Genomic DNA, 16,731 nt, shown 5'->3' on the forward strand with positions numbered 1-16,731 from the left:
AGCCTCGGTCCAGACTTATTTTTTCTCTGTCTCTGTTGTCTCTTTTTGTGTTTCGTATAGGTCATGGTCCATTTCTTTGGAGGATTACCGTTGATGGTCCTTGTACCCAGGACTTCCACTACGACTTGATTAATGTCGTTTTTAAGACTTTCCAAGCATTATTTACTGTGTTTTGAAAAGTTGATTGAAAAAGACTGTTACATTCATATGGATAATGCTTCCTTTAAAAATCTTCATCCATTCATTATAAACCTTGAAGATTTTGATTCGGAAGGACATGAATTCACTGACAAAGACAATTCATAATAATCTTTTGGACTCTTTATTTGCCATTTATTTAGCTAGAAAAGTTCCAATTTTCAACACAACTTGGTGAAACATAGGTGAACGGATATATTTTAACCAGAATTTCGAGCGGACTATTTTCAAAAACGATTTCAATACGTTCAAGCATTTTTCATTAACGCAAACAATCTAGTTTAACTGTGTCAACATTTTTTTATACTCTGTGTTTGGTAAATTGCAGAGTTCTTTTAGAGTATCACTATCAACACCATAAATGTAAAAAATAATAGTAAATTTTAACAATATTGAGCTTCACGATGTGTCTATAATTTTGTGTAAACATTGTTAACACATTTTCTGTTTTTCTATTCCATATCTTTAACCATTGACAAGCCAAATGCAGCACCTAATAACATTTTCTTTTAATCACGGCGGTTTTAGCAATAGAATATGAAAATCTTTTTCCAAATTCTCCTTCTTTAGTACAGCCTCACATTAATTGATTACATCAGAAATAACAAGAATATCTTCATGTAAACGTTATTGTAATAGTGTAATTAATAATTGTTAAAAAAATGTTAAGAAAATCAAATGTTAATAGGTTAACAATAATCAGGAATGATGTGTCTCGCCATCTATGATTGAATAGCTGCACTTCAAAGACGGAAACTATCTTAAACGTATGACGAAGTATTGTTTTAACCAAATTGAAATCTGAATATAAATTGGGAATGAACCTAAACTAAACATAGAATATTGTCTTTATCAAAAATATATTATTCAAGTTGTTGTATATTTTCAGGTATTTTATCCTTAATCATTAGATTTTTTGATGTTGTCTCAGTGATACATTTCATATATCCGAACCAATAAATAACTAATCCAGGTCCAAATCTAAAAATAAATTATTTAAAATAATACTCAATTAATAATTTCAGAATTAGATTAACCTATTCCAATAACTAGAATACTGGTTTTTTATATACTCAGTATGAGATTCAACATCTCCAAAAACCGCTTTACTTTCAATCCAATGAATCACCAAACCATCAATCATTATTGGAATGTCCAATTTAAAGTCGGGTGTTTTATCATAGCCCAGTTTTCTCAACCACTCTTCGTCACGAAAAGCTAAACCAAGCTCCCTTAATTTTCTGTTAATTACTATTTCGTATTGTTGACCTACAGAACTAAGTTTTATGTTATTATTAATAAAAAATCTATTTTAATTTAATTAAAAACGTACGTTCTCATTACTTCGACTATATGACTGTACTGATCATCATATAAGGTACACTAAAAGAATGGGGGTTACATTTATTTTAATTTTTTCTTTCTTTAAGCTAAGTTACTCACAAGAAATATTTCATATGCAAGGACTTTATCATCAATTAAAGATGTATCCCTAAGATACTGACTAACATTAGTTTGTAAAACAGATTCATCATTAAGTACATCTTCATATTTTTTTAATAAAATTAATTTAGCCGCTAAACAAGGTGCAATTTTATTTTCAAGGGATAATCTTATAATAACACCAGAATCTTCTCCATTTGTTATTGCTTTTTCATACAAATCATACATTTTGTTAATTGATGAGGGTGATTTCTCAAAACGGTGCTTCATATGTCGTTGATATTCCAAGGATAAAATGCTGTATAAAGTTTCTTTTTGGATTCTAAGGATAAATTAATTTTTTCATTAGCAGATAAACATTTTTGTATAAACTTACTTTGGAAATTTTTCTGTGAGAACCATAAGGCAATTTCTTGTTAAACCATGAAAACCTTTTATGGTTTTCATTATTTCACCATATTCCTCAGTTTCCATAACGATTTTATTTAAAAATTAATTAATTATAATATAAATTAATAAGTTATGTGGAGATCATAACAATGTGACAGTTGACACTTGACAGTTATAAGTTTCAGTGTATTTAATTTACAATGAAACTTATTACTTTTTTTAAATAAAACACAAAATTAAACAATTAATTCGTTTTGCTTTTTATGTATTTGTTGTGTTTAACGTTAAAAGGAATAATAACAAGAATTTATAAACAATAACTGATTAAAATTATTTTTATATATCAACATTATAATTTGACTCCATTTATTTTGAGTTCACTGTATTTGATTTGACGTTTAAATACCACGAGAATTGTTTAGGTTATGTGTTAACTTTAAATCTAATACAACAATTTTATTGAAAATAAAAGGTTTATTGAGACAAAATAGGCAATAATGAGTTCTTCAGACGAAAGTGATTATGGAGAAAGTATGTTGGAGATGATGGAAAGTGAAGATTTGGAGTTTTTAAAAAATGCCGTTCAAAATAAATCTTACAGTGTTTTAAATAAAGTAAAATGCCTTAGGTATGGTTTAAAAAAGATTAATATAATAAAATTATTGTTTAATTAATTGCTTTAGGAAAAAAACTAAGAAAAACAAGAAAGAATCTTTAGATTTAGAAGATAAATATGAGATAGAAAATGATAATGATGAACCTAAAACTAAAATTTTATTACCAATAAAAAGTAAGAAAGGGATAATATTAAGAACTGTTGAGTGTTCAGATGAAGAAGAGAGAGATGATACTGATAATCAAGAAAATGGGGATAAAGAGAATAAAAGTGACGATTTTAATGAGGATATGGATAATTATGAGTTTGAAACTGATGAAATTTCAAAAGAAATCAACAATCCCATTGATGTTTTAGCAAAATATAATGAATCATTAAGAAATAAAAAGGTTCATATTGGTTATATGTGTTCTGGTTTATTAGAAAATCCTGAAGATAAAATAGGAAACTTTAGAGTTTTATTTAAAATGTTAGAGGAAGAAAGTAATGATGCTAAATTGGCAATTAAAAAGTTAATATTTGTGTCTTTATTGGAGGTGTTCAAGGATATTTTGCCTTCATATCAAATTCAACAGCAAGAAATCACGAAAGATGTCAAATGTAATGTTAAATATTTAAAGATGTAATTTAATAATAATTGTTTTAATAATTTTTTAGTAAAGAAGGATACTTTAAAGTTACACAAAATGGAAACGACACTTTTGCAATATTACAAGAAATATTTGCAATTATTAGAGAAATATTCTAAGATTTTAATAGTTAAAGGAAAGAATCAGAAAAATGAGGTAATCTTTGCTTAAAAATGGTTTATAAATTAATTTTTTGTTTAATTATAGGAAGATATTAAAATAGGCGAAGTTTGTATCAATGCTTTGTGTGAATTATTAATTACACATCCTTATTTTAATTATTCCTCAAATATTGCTCAAACAACAATTCCGTTTTTAAATTGTAACAATATTAACGCCAGAGAAGCAGTTGGAAACGCTTATAGAACCACTTTTAAACAAGATAAAAAAGATGAATTAACTCTAAAGATTGTAAGGGGAATAAATGCTTTCATAAAAAATAAAGCTCATAATATCAGACCGGATATGTTAGAAGTTCTTTTACATTTAAGAATAAAAAATGCGAATTTGGATCAAGAGAAAGAAATTGATATGAAAGAAAAGAAATTGTCTTCTTATAAACAAAATGTGCTAAGATTATCGAAAAAGGAACGAAAAGTATGTTTTTTACTTTTGTAGTTAATAAATTAATTTAAAAAAAAATGTTTTAGAGAAAGAAACGTCTGCAAGAACTTGAAAAAGAAATGTTGGAGGTAAAAGCACAAGAAAATAAACAAAATAAAACCAAAAATATTACAGAAATTGTCAAAGTTGTTTTTGGAATTTATTTTAGAATTTTAAAAAGTTCTGAAAATAATAAAATTCTTGGAATGTGTTTGGAAGGATTAGCTAAGTAATAATACATATACAGTAAAACCTTAATATAATGGCCTTAATATTTCTAAATAAAAAAGGACGGAAGTTCTAGTTTTAATTGTTATTCAGCCCTAGATTATTGTACATTTTTATTGAACTAAAAGTAGAGCTCAAACAAACAACATTACAAAACACTAATAAAATAAATTAAGCATTTGCTAATTTAAATTGAGAAATAATAATTACCCATGCGTGACGTCACGAATGGGCCTTCAAGCTTCTTGGGACTTATCAGTCCTGTTACATTCTAACGTCCTTGGTATAAATATAAAGACACGTAGACTATACGCAATTATGTGGATAGCTGTTTGAATTTGTGTACATTAAAATTATTCATATAATGGATTTTTGTTATAACATATACTCCCTTCTCCGTATTAATCCGTTATATCGAGATTTTACTGTATTTATTTTAAAAAAATGTGCTCATATCTTAATATTGTTATTGTTTTAGATTTTCTCATTGCATAAATTTAGAATATTACATGGATTTATTAAACATCTTAGATTCTCTTCTAAAAGAAGATTGGTTGACTTATAGAGATCGATTAAATTGCGTTCAAACCGTTTTCACGATCCTTTCAAACCAAGATGATATCATCAACATCGATCCAAGTCGGTTTTACATTTCCCTTTATAAAAGCATTTTGAACGTACACGCATCTAAAACGCACAATGATACTGAAATACTTTTGAAAACTACAGCGGAGGCGATCATAAAACGAAGAAAACGCATTACAAACAAACAATTGATTGGGTTTTTAAAAAGGCTTTGTACTCTTAGTTTACAGTTGTTGCATAATGGTACGTTGGGGTCGTTAGGAATTGTTAAACAAGCGCTTCAGTTAAATAGATTTACTGATGTTTTATTGGATGTTGACCAAACTGTTGGGGATGGCGATTATCAACCATTTTTAGAAGATCCTGAGTATTGTAATGCTTCTAGTACAGCTCTTTATGAAATGACTTTGTTAAGGAATCATTATCATCCTATTGTTGGGAAATTTGCAAAACATATTTCAAGTGGTAGTCCAGCTACAGGTGAAGGAAGTTTACCACCAGAATATGGAAAAATGTTAGTTAAAAATATTAAATAAATTAGAATTATAATAAGTCTTATTTTTATTTCTAGGAATCAAGAACATTTATTTGAGAATTTTGACATGAATGAAATGGCGTTTAATCCAAGTATTCCTATTCCAAAGAAGGGCACATCAAAATTAAAAAGGAAAAGAGAAATGTTTGTTGATGAAGATTTTGAAGATTATTGTAAAAAAGTTGCTAAAATGGCACGTGGGTGTATATTTTTAAAATGAAAATAAACAAATTCTTTAAACATAAATGAGTTTATTTACAATGATATAATATTTACAAATTTTAATTAATTTAGCTAAAAGTATCTTAAGTTAATTAACAATAAGAATTATATAAAAAAAACTTACCTGAGGATGATCAAAAAAATTAACCATTTCTGTAACAATCTTTAAATATCTGTTTACAAATTGAAATGGGAAATATTTAAAATAACCGGTTTAAATAAATAAATTTAAAATATTGATAAAAACAATTTTAAGAAATTTATTTTACTTTAATCAAAGTGATTTTTGAAATAAATACTCACTCAATTGATCAAATTCCCATTTAAAAAACACAAAATACCATAAAGAATACCATAGCCATAACACACCACAAATGCCATATTATTATTATTTTTTTTTGACCAATCACCTTTATTTTTAATATTTTTCTCGCTGAAACAGACATTTTTTCATTTATAGCATAACATTTTTTTAACTCTTCGTTTATTCTGAATTAAAGCGATTCATTTTTATTATGAAATATTACAAGTTTTCGAAGTTTTTTTGAAGCTGTTGCAATAGGAAATTTTATTAATATTATTTCTTGTATAACTTTCCTATCACAACATTATTATTCTTTTTGTTTTAAGAAATGAAGATAAAGTCAGACGAGAACAATTTGAGTGTATTTTTTGTTGGTGTTCAAACGTACAGTTTGTATCATACCCATTGCGTACCGGAAATGTGGCCACGCTCGGCATCTCATCTACCCAAATGAACCGCAGTCAACCGTGTCTCTGGTTGATTGGTCGGGATTGATCAACGAACGGACGGGAAGTCCAACTGTGACACACACACAAGAGGCTAAGTTAGACTGCTCAATAATATTTTATATACAAAATCGACAACTCAAATTCATAAAAGAATAATAAGGATAGATATAACAAATCGAAATAGAGATATTCACAATACCTATTATTTTTTGGAATTTATCAGAGATAATAAACAATACGTAATTAATAATTTAAGAATTAATTCATCACTATTTGTTTTAATAATTAATATAAGATTAATTACTTCGAACTTACCTTACCTTACCGTCTCCGCTTTAACTATTTACTTGGCGGTAGGGGTTCGGTAACGTTTCTCTTATCTGTAATAATCCATATTGATGAGTGTTAGCAATAAAGTCTAAAAACGTAACCTCATTCCTAAATAAATCATTTCAAAATGGTCCTCGCTTTAGATGATAATAATAAATTTCATGAGGGGCATAGAAGATGAAATATAAAATTGTGTAAATGAAAAGCAACAAGTGATGTACAAACAGTTGAGAATTAAAAATCATCGAATATAGCGTATCAAAAACACATCAACTATTTTCTATATTTAAAAAAAGAAAAAAAGTAATAATAAAGAACAGGCTTACAACGTAATAAATCTTTTTTTAAAGTGGGAGGGTGGCAATGATCAGTGCTCTACGGTATCTGAAAAAATAAGAACAAGATAGCAACAAATATTCTAAAATAAATGTTATGCACAACAACGTCTAAGATGTCTAGGAAAACTTGTAGAAATATTTTAAGAATAATTTATATATTATATAAAACTTTCCTGATCCAAGATTTCCTGAAATATGGGACATACAGTGACAAGAATATGTTAATAATAATGATTACTTACTAAAATAGTATTGGTATAAAATGGTAATCTTTCATTTCGTATCATAAAATTTAAATACTATACACATTATAGTGATGAAAATTGCCTAAAAATAACTAGGAAAAGCAGAATAAATTCATAATCAAGACACATTAAAAATAGTTTTGGTGTAAACAACAACAATAGGTGATTAAATAAACTAGGATAGTCATAAAAAAAATTATAATTGCATTTTATAAACATCATAATATAGAAAATTCATTTGGCCTAAAAAAACAACTAAACAAGCACAAAACCCTATTTAAAGTCTATTTTTTTCGTTTAATCACTACGCCATTAAATTAAGGTTATTATAAAATAAATTTGTTAATAATAAAAGGAGTTTAAAAGTAATACTTTGCTGGAATTGTCCTTTAAAATAACAAAATTATGAAATATATTTTTTAATACAGTTCTTTATCTATTAAGTATGGCCATACCTAAAAATGTTAATCCATTTCTGTTAAGCTTTCTTATGGTTGCGATTAGATAACATAAAAAAAAAACAACAAAAAAAACTGTTTACTCTCCAATAAAAAATGAAAAAAAAATATAAAACGTGATTAATTCAGTTTCAACGATGATAAATCAGCCTTAGAAGTTGTTTTGGATTTTTTTCATCAACAAGAAAAGTAATAGAACACTGAAAACAATACTTACAAAGCTTCATTCATGAGAAGGCCAAAAAACGGCAAAGAGAGTAAATAGAAATAGATGATGAGCAAGAAATAATAAATAATAATAAGAGAGGAACTAAGAGATGCGATAAAATGGCTGAAAATTGTGGAAAGCACCAGAAGAAGACAAAATAACAACTGAAACGGTCAAAAACAGGAGAGAAGTGACTCTGCTATTTCTAAAATTTGTATTAATGTATGGAAAGACAAGTAACAGTAATAAAGATTTTTGAAAAAGTAATGGAAAAAGTCACGTCCTAAAAATATTACTCAGAACCTCATCATCAGTTTGAATTCCGTATGGGACTTGATACAAAGAAAGCACTGTTTGGCCTTCAGATACTGCTAGAAAAGTGCCGAGAACGCAAAGACGTGTTTCTTTGCTTTATCGATTACAAAAACGCGTTTGATACGAAAAACTCTAACACAACATGGCATAGATTATAAAAATATGATCCTTATTAAGAACCTGTAGGGGGAACCAATGACATCGATCAAAATAAACGATCATCTGACAACAGACATGTCGATAAAAAGAGGAGTGCGCCAAGGCTGAGTACTTTCTCGACTATTATTTTAATATACACAAGGTTGAAGTGCGAGTTCGTATAGAATATGCCAGATCTGCTTTTCAAAGAGACACAGAAACTAGTAAAACCAATATTTTTCGAGTGCAGCAATTCCAATATTCAGGGATTAATATAAAACAAAATGAGAGACAGGATATAGAATTGAATAATAAAATAAAAAAGTGCAAGTTCATATATATGGTGAAACATGGGTGTTATCGATAAAAGCTCTATTAGAGCAGCAGAAATAAAATTATCATGAAGAGCAAAGGAAGTGACAACAACGGAGAGAATGAGAAATGAACAAATCAGAATCAATTGAAGAATATATAAAATACAAATAATAGAATAAAGACATCTTTAAGTACTAAATAATACATGGAAAAGGAAAAAATGAAATGGAGCCAAAACAGTCAGTTGTAATACAATATTGGGTCTCTCTCAAAAGTAGAATTGTTACTGTAAAAAATTTTACTACTTCATGGAATTCTAACGTTGCAGATGATATGTTACGTTGACAAAACTAAAATGGTTCATTTTTGAACTACGAAAAACACAATTAATACATTTTACCACCAAATACAATAAATGAGACTTTTTGCGTAACGAAATTGAAGGATAATCTCAAGTTCTTGGTCTTCATCCCGATGTAATTATTTGTTGGGATGAATGTACTAGAGTTCAATTAAGCAGCATGGAGGTTCACTCATAGTAAATTTTTATGATGGAGAGTATTATCAGATCATTGTGCGATTCTGACCCTTCCCTGTATTATATAGGTTTCTACACTATTCTGCTAACATTTTTCCCATAATCATTTTATAATCATGTAATTATTGTTAAGTGTATTGTATATTCCAATACATATACTTCTATAATTAATATTCTAATAAAATGTGATAAGAATAATACTGTGTATAATGTTAGTTGATTCAATATGTTTGCCTAAAAGTAATTAATCAGGTGATATTTTACTCATCTTGGATGACAACAGCAATGACTTATGGATGACAACTTTTATGCATTAATACTAAACTCTCAGTGTAAGACCCAGTGTATTTTGATTCTTAGAATTTCTTTCAGCACTCAAAAACTGCTACCAAGTATATTTATTAATAAGAGAAGGCGAATTGAAATATTCAGGTCGCCTGTTTGTTGTTGTTTTAGAGTTAGCCTATATTTTTCACAACAAACGCATTACAAACAAAAAAAACTATACTTCTACCGACCATCTATTTTAGATACCTTTTTTCTATTTTTGCCTCTTCTCATGAGCCTTTTTCTGTGCCACGGCACTGTTCATGCACATATGGCGACAGAGATTCAGATATTTTACTCCAATAAATTAGTGCAATATCTATGAAGACTGTAAGATTCACAACAACTCGAATATATGTTACAAGCGTCTGAGCTGTGCTCCCAATCTTCTTGACGTCTGACTCAGTGATTTTATTAAAGGTATACTACTGCGTTGAATCTATATCTGTATCTCTTCTTTAAGTCTTTTTATATCAATTATTCCAGATCATGAATCTCCTTCAAGCTCTGTCGATTTCTTCGTTTTTAATGTGTTGTAATTTCGATTAGGAGCTGCAATAGTAAATGAGTATCAGGAAAGAAGAGGTGGAATAGAATCTATTCTGTAATTTGTATCTTTCAATCAAGTAAACTAATTCAAACTGAACACTAAGAGTGCGCTTTGAAAAAGATTTGGAACAGATCTTACCAATCATTTAGCAGATCTTGAGCATCATATCAGTCGTTCATACTTTCACATAATCCTTTTTTCTCATTGCGTTTAATTTAATGTGTATCTTAACATGTAATATTCTGTTGTCAATACCGAAAAAATTTGACACACCTTCATCTCAAACTTCTCATTCAGGTATTTTTACCTCTCCTTTTAATCTGAAAGTTGAGAACTGTCGACTATAATTCCTGTAAGATTAGTGAGTTTCGAAGGCTCTCCAGATACTAGGATTTGTTATATGTTCAATTATAATAATATAATATATAATATATATAATAATATAATATATGTTCGATTTGCCATTGTATAAGATTGTAATATGCACAGTAATAGCAAAGATTTTTTTATCAAAGAAAATATGGTTGATAAAAAAAATACATTTATGTAATATTATTTTATAACAAACTCATTTTGAGGTGAAATTAAAAAATAAAAATATTTCTTACCCACACTCCTTAACGACGTATTTTATCTTTCAATTCATCGAAGTTGTTTCGTTGGAAACTAATAATACAGAAGATAATAATTATATTATTAAGAAGCGAATTGATTTGCGTGACCACAATTGATTTAATACATGGTGATGAAACGACAAAAATAGACTTTACAGTATTTTCTAAGTCATAAAGACTTAGGAAATTCTGTGATACAAAATACAAATCAAAACCAATTATAAAAAATAATCCATTTAAATAACTTTTTAAAATTAATAGTGATGAAGTAATAGTAGTAATAAATAGGTAATGTGATAATAAAAATAAGGATATTGGAGAATTTTAATAACTTGAAGATCTGTGGGATACCTGCGAATAAATTTACATAAAAACAGACAGAACAATCATTAACGTAATTTAATCGTATTGCGAATACATGTAGTAGCAAATGAAATTACAAATTAACTGTTATACAAATTACACTGCACAGTAAACTAACGGAAAAAAAATTATTGTAGTACTTTAAACGCTAAATCGTTAAATTTAATAGGTAGTAGTGGATCATATACATTATTTAAGAGATTTTTATTATTTTTTTTTAATAAAAAAAGCACATTATCTCTGTCAATTTTTACCTGGTCGTTACACTTACATACTCGTACATGAGAGATGCGACAATAAGAAAAAATGTACAACACTGTATAAATTAATATAATAGTAGTAAACAGTTTTTTTTCTATTTTTTTTTTTTGGTTTGTGTACCAAAAAAAAAACAAAATGTAATAAAAGACCTTACCAAGTTAGAAGTGTGTTCCGTTGATCTGTCATTCCATTAAACGCCAGAGCTAAGACGAAATTCCTATTGCTAATAATTATTTAATAATAATAAAACGAGTGACGAGTATAAATGACAATTGATAATAGGGTGTGTAACAAGGGTTTTTAATGGGATATATTATATTGACGTTTATTCAACTCGACTCGCCTCTATTTAAAAATATACAACGTAGCAAAAAAAATACTGGAGACGCCGCCCGGTTCCAAAATAAAAATTAATAAAAAAAAATAATAAGAAAAGACATCGTTAAAACAAAACCTTACTCTCTAATAAAAACTTTAACCTATCCATATTATCTACGGTGTATTTTTGCCGGAGAAGAATCAATGAATAAATATAGCACACGGGTGGATCGCCTCTGGCCACGGGAACAAACGCAGCCTGCCACATATGTTTATGCATAATCTGTAAACGATACAAAGCTGAATCTTGCTGGGTCGCAGCGCCTGAAAGGAACTCATTTATCATTGAGTGATAGCTACCATTCGCTATCACTTAACGACCAAAAAAGAAAAAACAACCGACAAAATTTCATTTCAGAAATGTTTTTTGTATTTTTCCTTTCATAAAATAATATACCTTAACCACTTAACCAAAATTGAATTTAATAATCACTTACCGTTGATGATATAATCATTAGTGGTGATGATGAAGATTCGAGCCTGTCTTTTTTTTTTAGTTGTCTTGATTACCCGATTGAGAACCTCCACTGTATCCATAGCCCGAAAATCCTCCATATTGATTTTGAGCTAAAAAAAAAAGTTTAATATTTAAAAATCAATCTCAAAGTACTAAAGGATGATATGCAAATGTGACAAAATTTGGTCGTTATTATCAAATGTAATTTTAAGTTTTTTTATGAACAAAATTTTTTTTACCTGGTGCTTGATAACCTCCTTGATAAGGCTGGTAACCACTGTTCCCGCCATTTCCTTGCCCAGGCATTGCTGCAGCTACCGGTGCTGCTTGGCCACCAGGTTGACCTTGCTAAACATCATTATTAAATCAAATAAATTAACTTTCATTTCTATAATCACTTATTATTTCACCTTTGCTTTCATTTGAGCTTCAATAGCTTCAGCCTCTTTCAATTTTCCCATACTTCGATAATACTCCGCCCATTGAGCGCTGTAATCAGGTTGAGCTCCATTTGCAGGGGTTTGTGATTGCTGTTGCTGCTGCTGTTGTTGTTGAATTGGATTAGGCGCGTTTTGAGGAGCTACAGTGGGTGCTATTGACATGTTTTGACCACCCATTGTTTTATTTTTTGCCTACAAAAATTAATCAATAAAATATGATGATATAAAATTTTTTTTGCTTTAATATAAAATAATTACTTGTTGTTCAATCATTTCTGCTTCTCTAACCATCCCCAAAGATCGATAATACTCTGCCCATTGTAATGAATAATCAGGTTGGGAACCAGAATTTTGGCCACCCATACCGGGTACATTTGTATTGCCATTTTGATTATTACCCCCTTCTGGACCTTGTGGAGCTGGATTATTACCCCACTGTTGTTGATAACCCTGAGAACCCCATCCTTGTGGATTGTAACCTTGTGGAGCCATCCCTGGATATGCCTTAAAAATTTGAGTTATAAAAAGTTTAATTCAAAAACTGTTTACTTACTGTTGGAAGATTATTTGAACCACCCATACCAAGTGTAATATAATTAATTTGCATTTGTACTTTATCGTTAATGATGCGCTTGGCAGTTTCGATTTGTTCAGGATCGCCGCGTATGGTAAATGTCTTTTCCGATGAGTTTTGGTTGTTTTGAGATCGCCTATCTAGTTCGCAATGAGCTCCAGATTGTTGATTTATGTGCTTAATTGTTTCTCCCCCTCTACCAATTATAACGCCACATTTCGAACTGGGAACTGTAAACGTGACTTCTTGTGCTGGCTGTTGTTGTCTTCTATCATCCCAACCATTACCACCACCATAATCTTGATTATTATTTCGATTATTTTGTCTATTATCATAACGTTCGCGACCTCCTCTACCTGACCCTGATCCTCTTCCACCTCCACCGCCATTACCATCAGTATCTCTCCTATGAACACTATCGATTAATTCTTCTATTCTTTGTCTAGCTTGATCTACTTGTTGTGGTTTTCCAGATAAATAACACCTTCTTTCGCCTGGTCCTTCTTCTCGTGCTTGTTGAAATTGTACCTTGGCTCCAGTTTCTTGTTGAATTTTTTTAATCATATCACCTCCTTTTCCAATAACAACACCCACAGCTGCTCTAGGTACCAAAACCTGTTTTTTTTTTTACATTTTTATGAATAAAATTGGTTAAATTTAAAAGATATTTTTACCTCTGCTTCACTATTTCCTCCATATTGATCATATTGTCTATCTTCCATACCACCCCCTCTATTCATTCCACCATTACCCCCGCCACCACCACCACCACCCCGTCTATTGTAAGCTTGCATCTCTTTTTCTGCTATTAAATCATAAACTAATTGTTTCGCATATTCAACTTTTGCGGGATCGCCACTGATTCTTAAAGGTTTTTCTTGTTCTTGATTTGGACCATCTTGTATAACAACCATTTTCGCCCCGCTTTTCTCTTGGAGTTGTTTGATAGTTTCACCACCTTTTCCAATGATTAATCCTACTTTAGGTCCAGGTACCATTATTTCCACAAAGTTTCTTCCACCGCCTCCACCTCCTCCACCACCCATTTGTTGATTATTCATATTACCTACAATAAAAAAAGAAACGTAAAAGTAATTATTATGCAGGGTTCTATAATTATTAATAAAAATTCAGGTAGTCATGTTTTATTCTTATTCTGAACAGCAATTTTTTAATAAAGAAACTTTAATGTTTTAGTTGGGTAGCAAATGCATGCTCTGTTTAAAAAGTTGGTTTAAATATCTAATTTATGATGAGCTAAATTCTCGAGCTCAACATAATTTCACCATCTCATCTTTTGATTATAAAATCTATTCGTAAAGTATATGGTTGCCTTCATTTGTAACCATAACATGGTGTCGCCTAGGCTGTTGGAAAATACCTAAAACTACTGGTTTTAATAACAAAACATGTTTGCATAATGAGTAAAAAATAATATCATTAATCAAAACAAAGCTGTGAAAATATTATTAATAAAGTCTAAGTAAGGTTTTATGAAAGATTAAGTCAGTGGCCAAGAACAACGTCAGTCTCATCTGAAGATTGAGAAGGTTAAAAGGTTAATGGTAAGGTTAGTGAAAGTATGCCTCAGGATTATAGGATTACTTTAAAGTAGAGAACTAACACGAGAATTGTGAAACACGAATTTAGGAGGAATATATTCATACTTCAAAAACCCAGCAAGCTACGACAACGAAATCTAAGACTCTAAGAAGTTTTTGGTCATATTCCTTAACCGGAAGTGGTAGTTTATTTGATCACCATCCGTCATTTTTTAAATAAACTGACGTTTTAAATAAGATAAATGCGTGAAAATTTGTATAAGCCTTTATAATTATGAAGTGGTCAATTTTCTTCATTTAGGAAACTCATATTCAAACCTGCTGTGATTGAAGAAGACTGGTTTGTGCAAGAAAATCATTCTAATCATAGGCCTCCCAAATATTACAAAGTGGTGTATTGTGAAAGGTACAGGTCTTTTCCATGCAAGGATGCTTTTAACAAGAAAGTTTAACATCTCTTTTCAATGGTCATGCAGTGACGCCTCACCAGCATCACACCACCAAAAGACTAAGGGGCAACCCTATACTTTACACATTGTTTATCAAATTACCATAAATATCACCTCATCCAGCTATTGAATCTCATTAAGTTATCAAATTATTTTGTTCATTTATATACTCTTGAGAAGGATCTAATTTAAATAAGAAATATAATTAATTTTGTGTTCAAAATGATGAATAGAACATGATTACTTAAAATATTAATTGTAATAATAAGACATGTAAGCCTGTATGTTTTAATAACATTAAAATAAATTAAATGAAAATTTATACAATGTTCAGGATTTTAAGGGGGCACAAGGAAGATTTGGGAAGTAATAAACGCGATTATTTTCAAAGAAAAATATACCTTGGAAGTTATTATGACCAAGACCTGAACCCAAATCAAGACCGCCCAAACCTTCAGAGCGACCGCGTTGTTGAACAATGTTCATAATGAGCTCTTTAGCTCGGACGATGGCGTCCCAGGTGCCTGATAAAGAACAAATCCTTTCAGGCATCCCCTGGGAATCAGGAGCCATCTGGATTTTACATCCAGACTCTGCCTGTAACCTTGTAATTTGTTCCCCTCCACGACCAATAACTGTAAATATTTTAATGTTTATTTTAATCTTAAAAATCCCCAAAAAAGTCTCTATTTTTTAACTACCTCAAATTTTTTTTTTATAAGAGAATACGAAACAAAAATGGAAATAAGTAGAAAATAACTTACTTAATCCCACCATTTTATCAGGTACTTTAATGTCTTCATTTTTTGGGGGACCTCCACCTCCCATAGGTGGTGGACCTCCCATACCACCACTTGATCCTCCCGAAGCATTCATTGGACCTCCTTGATTTGGACGACCACCAGGACCATTATTACCACCTTGAACACCTAACCCTGGACCTGCCACCTTTTTAGGATCAGGTTCTGTAAAAATGAATAATTATTAACTCACGAACTCCAACAACAAAGCTAAAATAATTCACATCACGTCTTTGTGTATCTATTTTATGAATTATTAAAGAAGTAAACATACCTGCAATATCTTCTAATGGTCTTTTCTGCCGGCCATCACCCCCCGCGGACGGGTTGATTTTAGCGGCTATCTAAAATAAAACGATAAAGGGGGGTCGGTCTTCGTAAACGGGTTTCTTTTGGGAGGGAAGATGCAAAAAAGTTTTTTGTGGGAAATTCAATTTCTGTTTCTTACCTGCTTTGCACGTTGCAGGGCGGCGGCGAATGCGGTCGATTGATTGAAATTCTGTTGCGGCGGTGGTGCTACAGCCGAATAATCGCTCATCATTCAACGGAAAACCTCAAAATCGCGACACATAAAAATCTGTTATGGCTACACACATACACAGGAGCGTTGTCACTAGATTCTAGTGACATTTTTTTTCTATCATGGCTACCATTTTGAGTACTTTCAATCGTACCAACGTAAATTTTTTTTGTATTTGATTATTTTTGTGTTAAATAAAACATTAATATTTATTTGTAGATATACTTTATTTAAACACCCTTCACTCATAATTAGTTAGCGGTCAGCATTTTAAATCATTTTTGTTTGTACAATGCAATAAAAATTAATTCTAGATTAGTAAAATACTTACTGTTATTAGCTGCAAAAG

At 30.2% G+C, this 16,731-nt stretch overlaps 3 protein-coding genes and 1 long non-coding RNA gene across 7 annotated transcripts; 1 reads left to right on the plus strand and 3 right to left on the minus strand.

Moving 5' to 3' along the window:
- Positions 1-1,041: 1,041 nt before the first annotated feature.
- On the minus strand, positions 1,042-2,205 carry LOC111423832 (CDAN1-interacting nuclease 1). The gene is made up of 5 exons (XM_023057211.2): positions 2,018-2,205; positions 1,642-1,963; positions 1,532-1,581; positions 1,236-1,475; positions 1,042-1,179 (listed from the first exon to the last, which is right to left on the minus strand). The coding sequence occupies exons 1-5, from the start codon at positions 2,113-2,115 to the stop codon at positions 1,062-1,064; spliced, it is 828 nt and encodes a 275-aa protein (XP_022912979.1). The 5' UTR covers positions 2,116-2,205; the 3' UTR covers positions 1,042-1,061.
- Positions 2,206-2,404: 199 nt separating this feature from the next.
- On the plus strand, positions 2,405-5,473 carry LOC111423831 (Nucleolar complex protein 3). The gene is made up of 7 exons (XM_023057210.2): positions 2,405-2,659; positions 2,715-3,247; positions 3,305-3,432; positions 3,484-3,873; positions 3,927-4,108; positions 4,586-5,206; positions 5,264-5,473. Exons 1-7 carry the CDS (start codon positions 2,529-2,531, stop codon positions 5,445-5,447), a joined length of 2,169 nt encoding a protein of 722 aa, XP_022912978.2. The 5' UTR covers positions 2,405-2,528; the 3' UTR covers positions 5,448-5,473.
- On the minus strand, positions 5,459-5,827 carry LOC139430701 (uncharacterized). The gene is made up of 2 exons (XR_011641083.1): positions 5,753-5,827; positions 5,459-5,612 (listed from the first exon to the last, which is right to left on the minus strand). It is a non-coding gene; the product is annotated as an uncharacterized lncRNA (long non-coding RNA).
- Positions 5,828-6,190: 363 nt separating this feature from the next.
- Positions 6,191-16,472, minus strand: LOC111423829 (P-element somatic inhibitor). 4 transcript variants are annotated; one of them, XM_023057207.2, is made up of 12 exons: positions 16,311-16,472; positions 16,137-16,206; positions 15,827-16,027; positions 15,464-15,697; positions 13,726-14,117; positions 13,031-13,666; positions 12,736-12,981; positions 12,448-12,669; positions 12,277-12,385; positions 12,018-12,147; positions 6,518-6,582; positions 6,191-6,272 (listed from the first exon to the last, which is right to left on the minus strand). In XM_023057207.2, exons 1-10 carry the CDS (start codon positions 16,401-16,403, stop codon positions 12,074-12,076), a joined length of 2,277 nt encoding a protein of 758 aa, XP_022912975.2. In that variant the 5' UTR covers positions 16,404-16,472; the 3' UTR covers positions 6,191-6,272; positions 6,518-6,582; positions 12,018-12,073. The 4 variants fall into 4 exon arrangements, with proteins under 4 accessions (XP_022912975.2, XP_022912971.2, XP_022912976.2 ...); XM_023057203.2 differs by lacking the exons at positions 6,191-6,272; positions 6,518-6,582 and adding an exon at positions 11,505-11,803; XM_023057206.2 differs by lacking the exons at positions 6,191-6,272; positions 6,518-6,582 and adding an exon at positions 11,754-11,844.
- Between the last annotated feature and the right edge of the window lie 259 nt (positions 16,473-16,731).

Source organism: Onthophagus taurus, chromosome 7, assembly GCF_036711975.1.
Source record: "Onthophagus taurus isolate NC chromosome 7, IU_Otau_3.0, whole genome shotgun sequence".
NCBI classification, from domain to species: domain Eukaryota; kingdom Metazoa; phylum Arthropoda; class Insecta; order Coleoptera; family Scarabaeidae; genus Onthophagus; species Onthophagus taurus.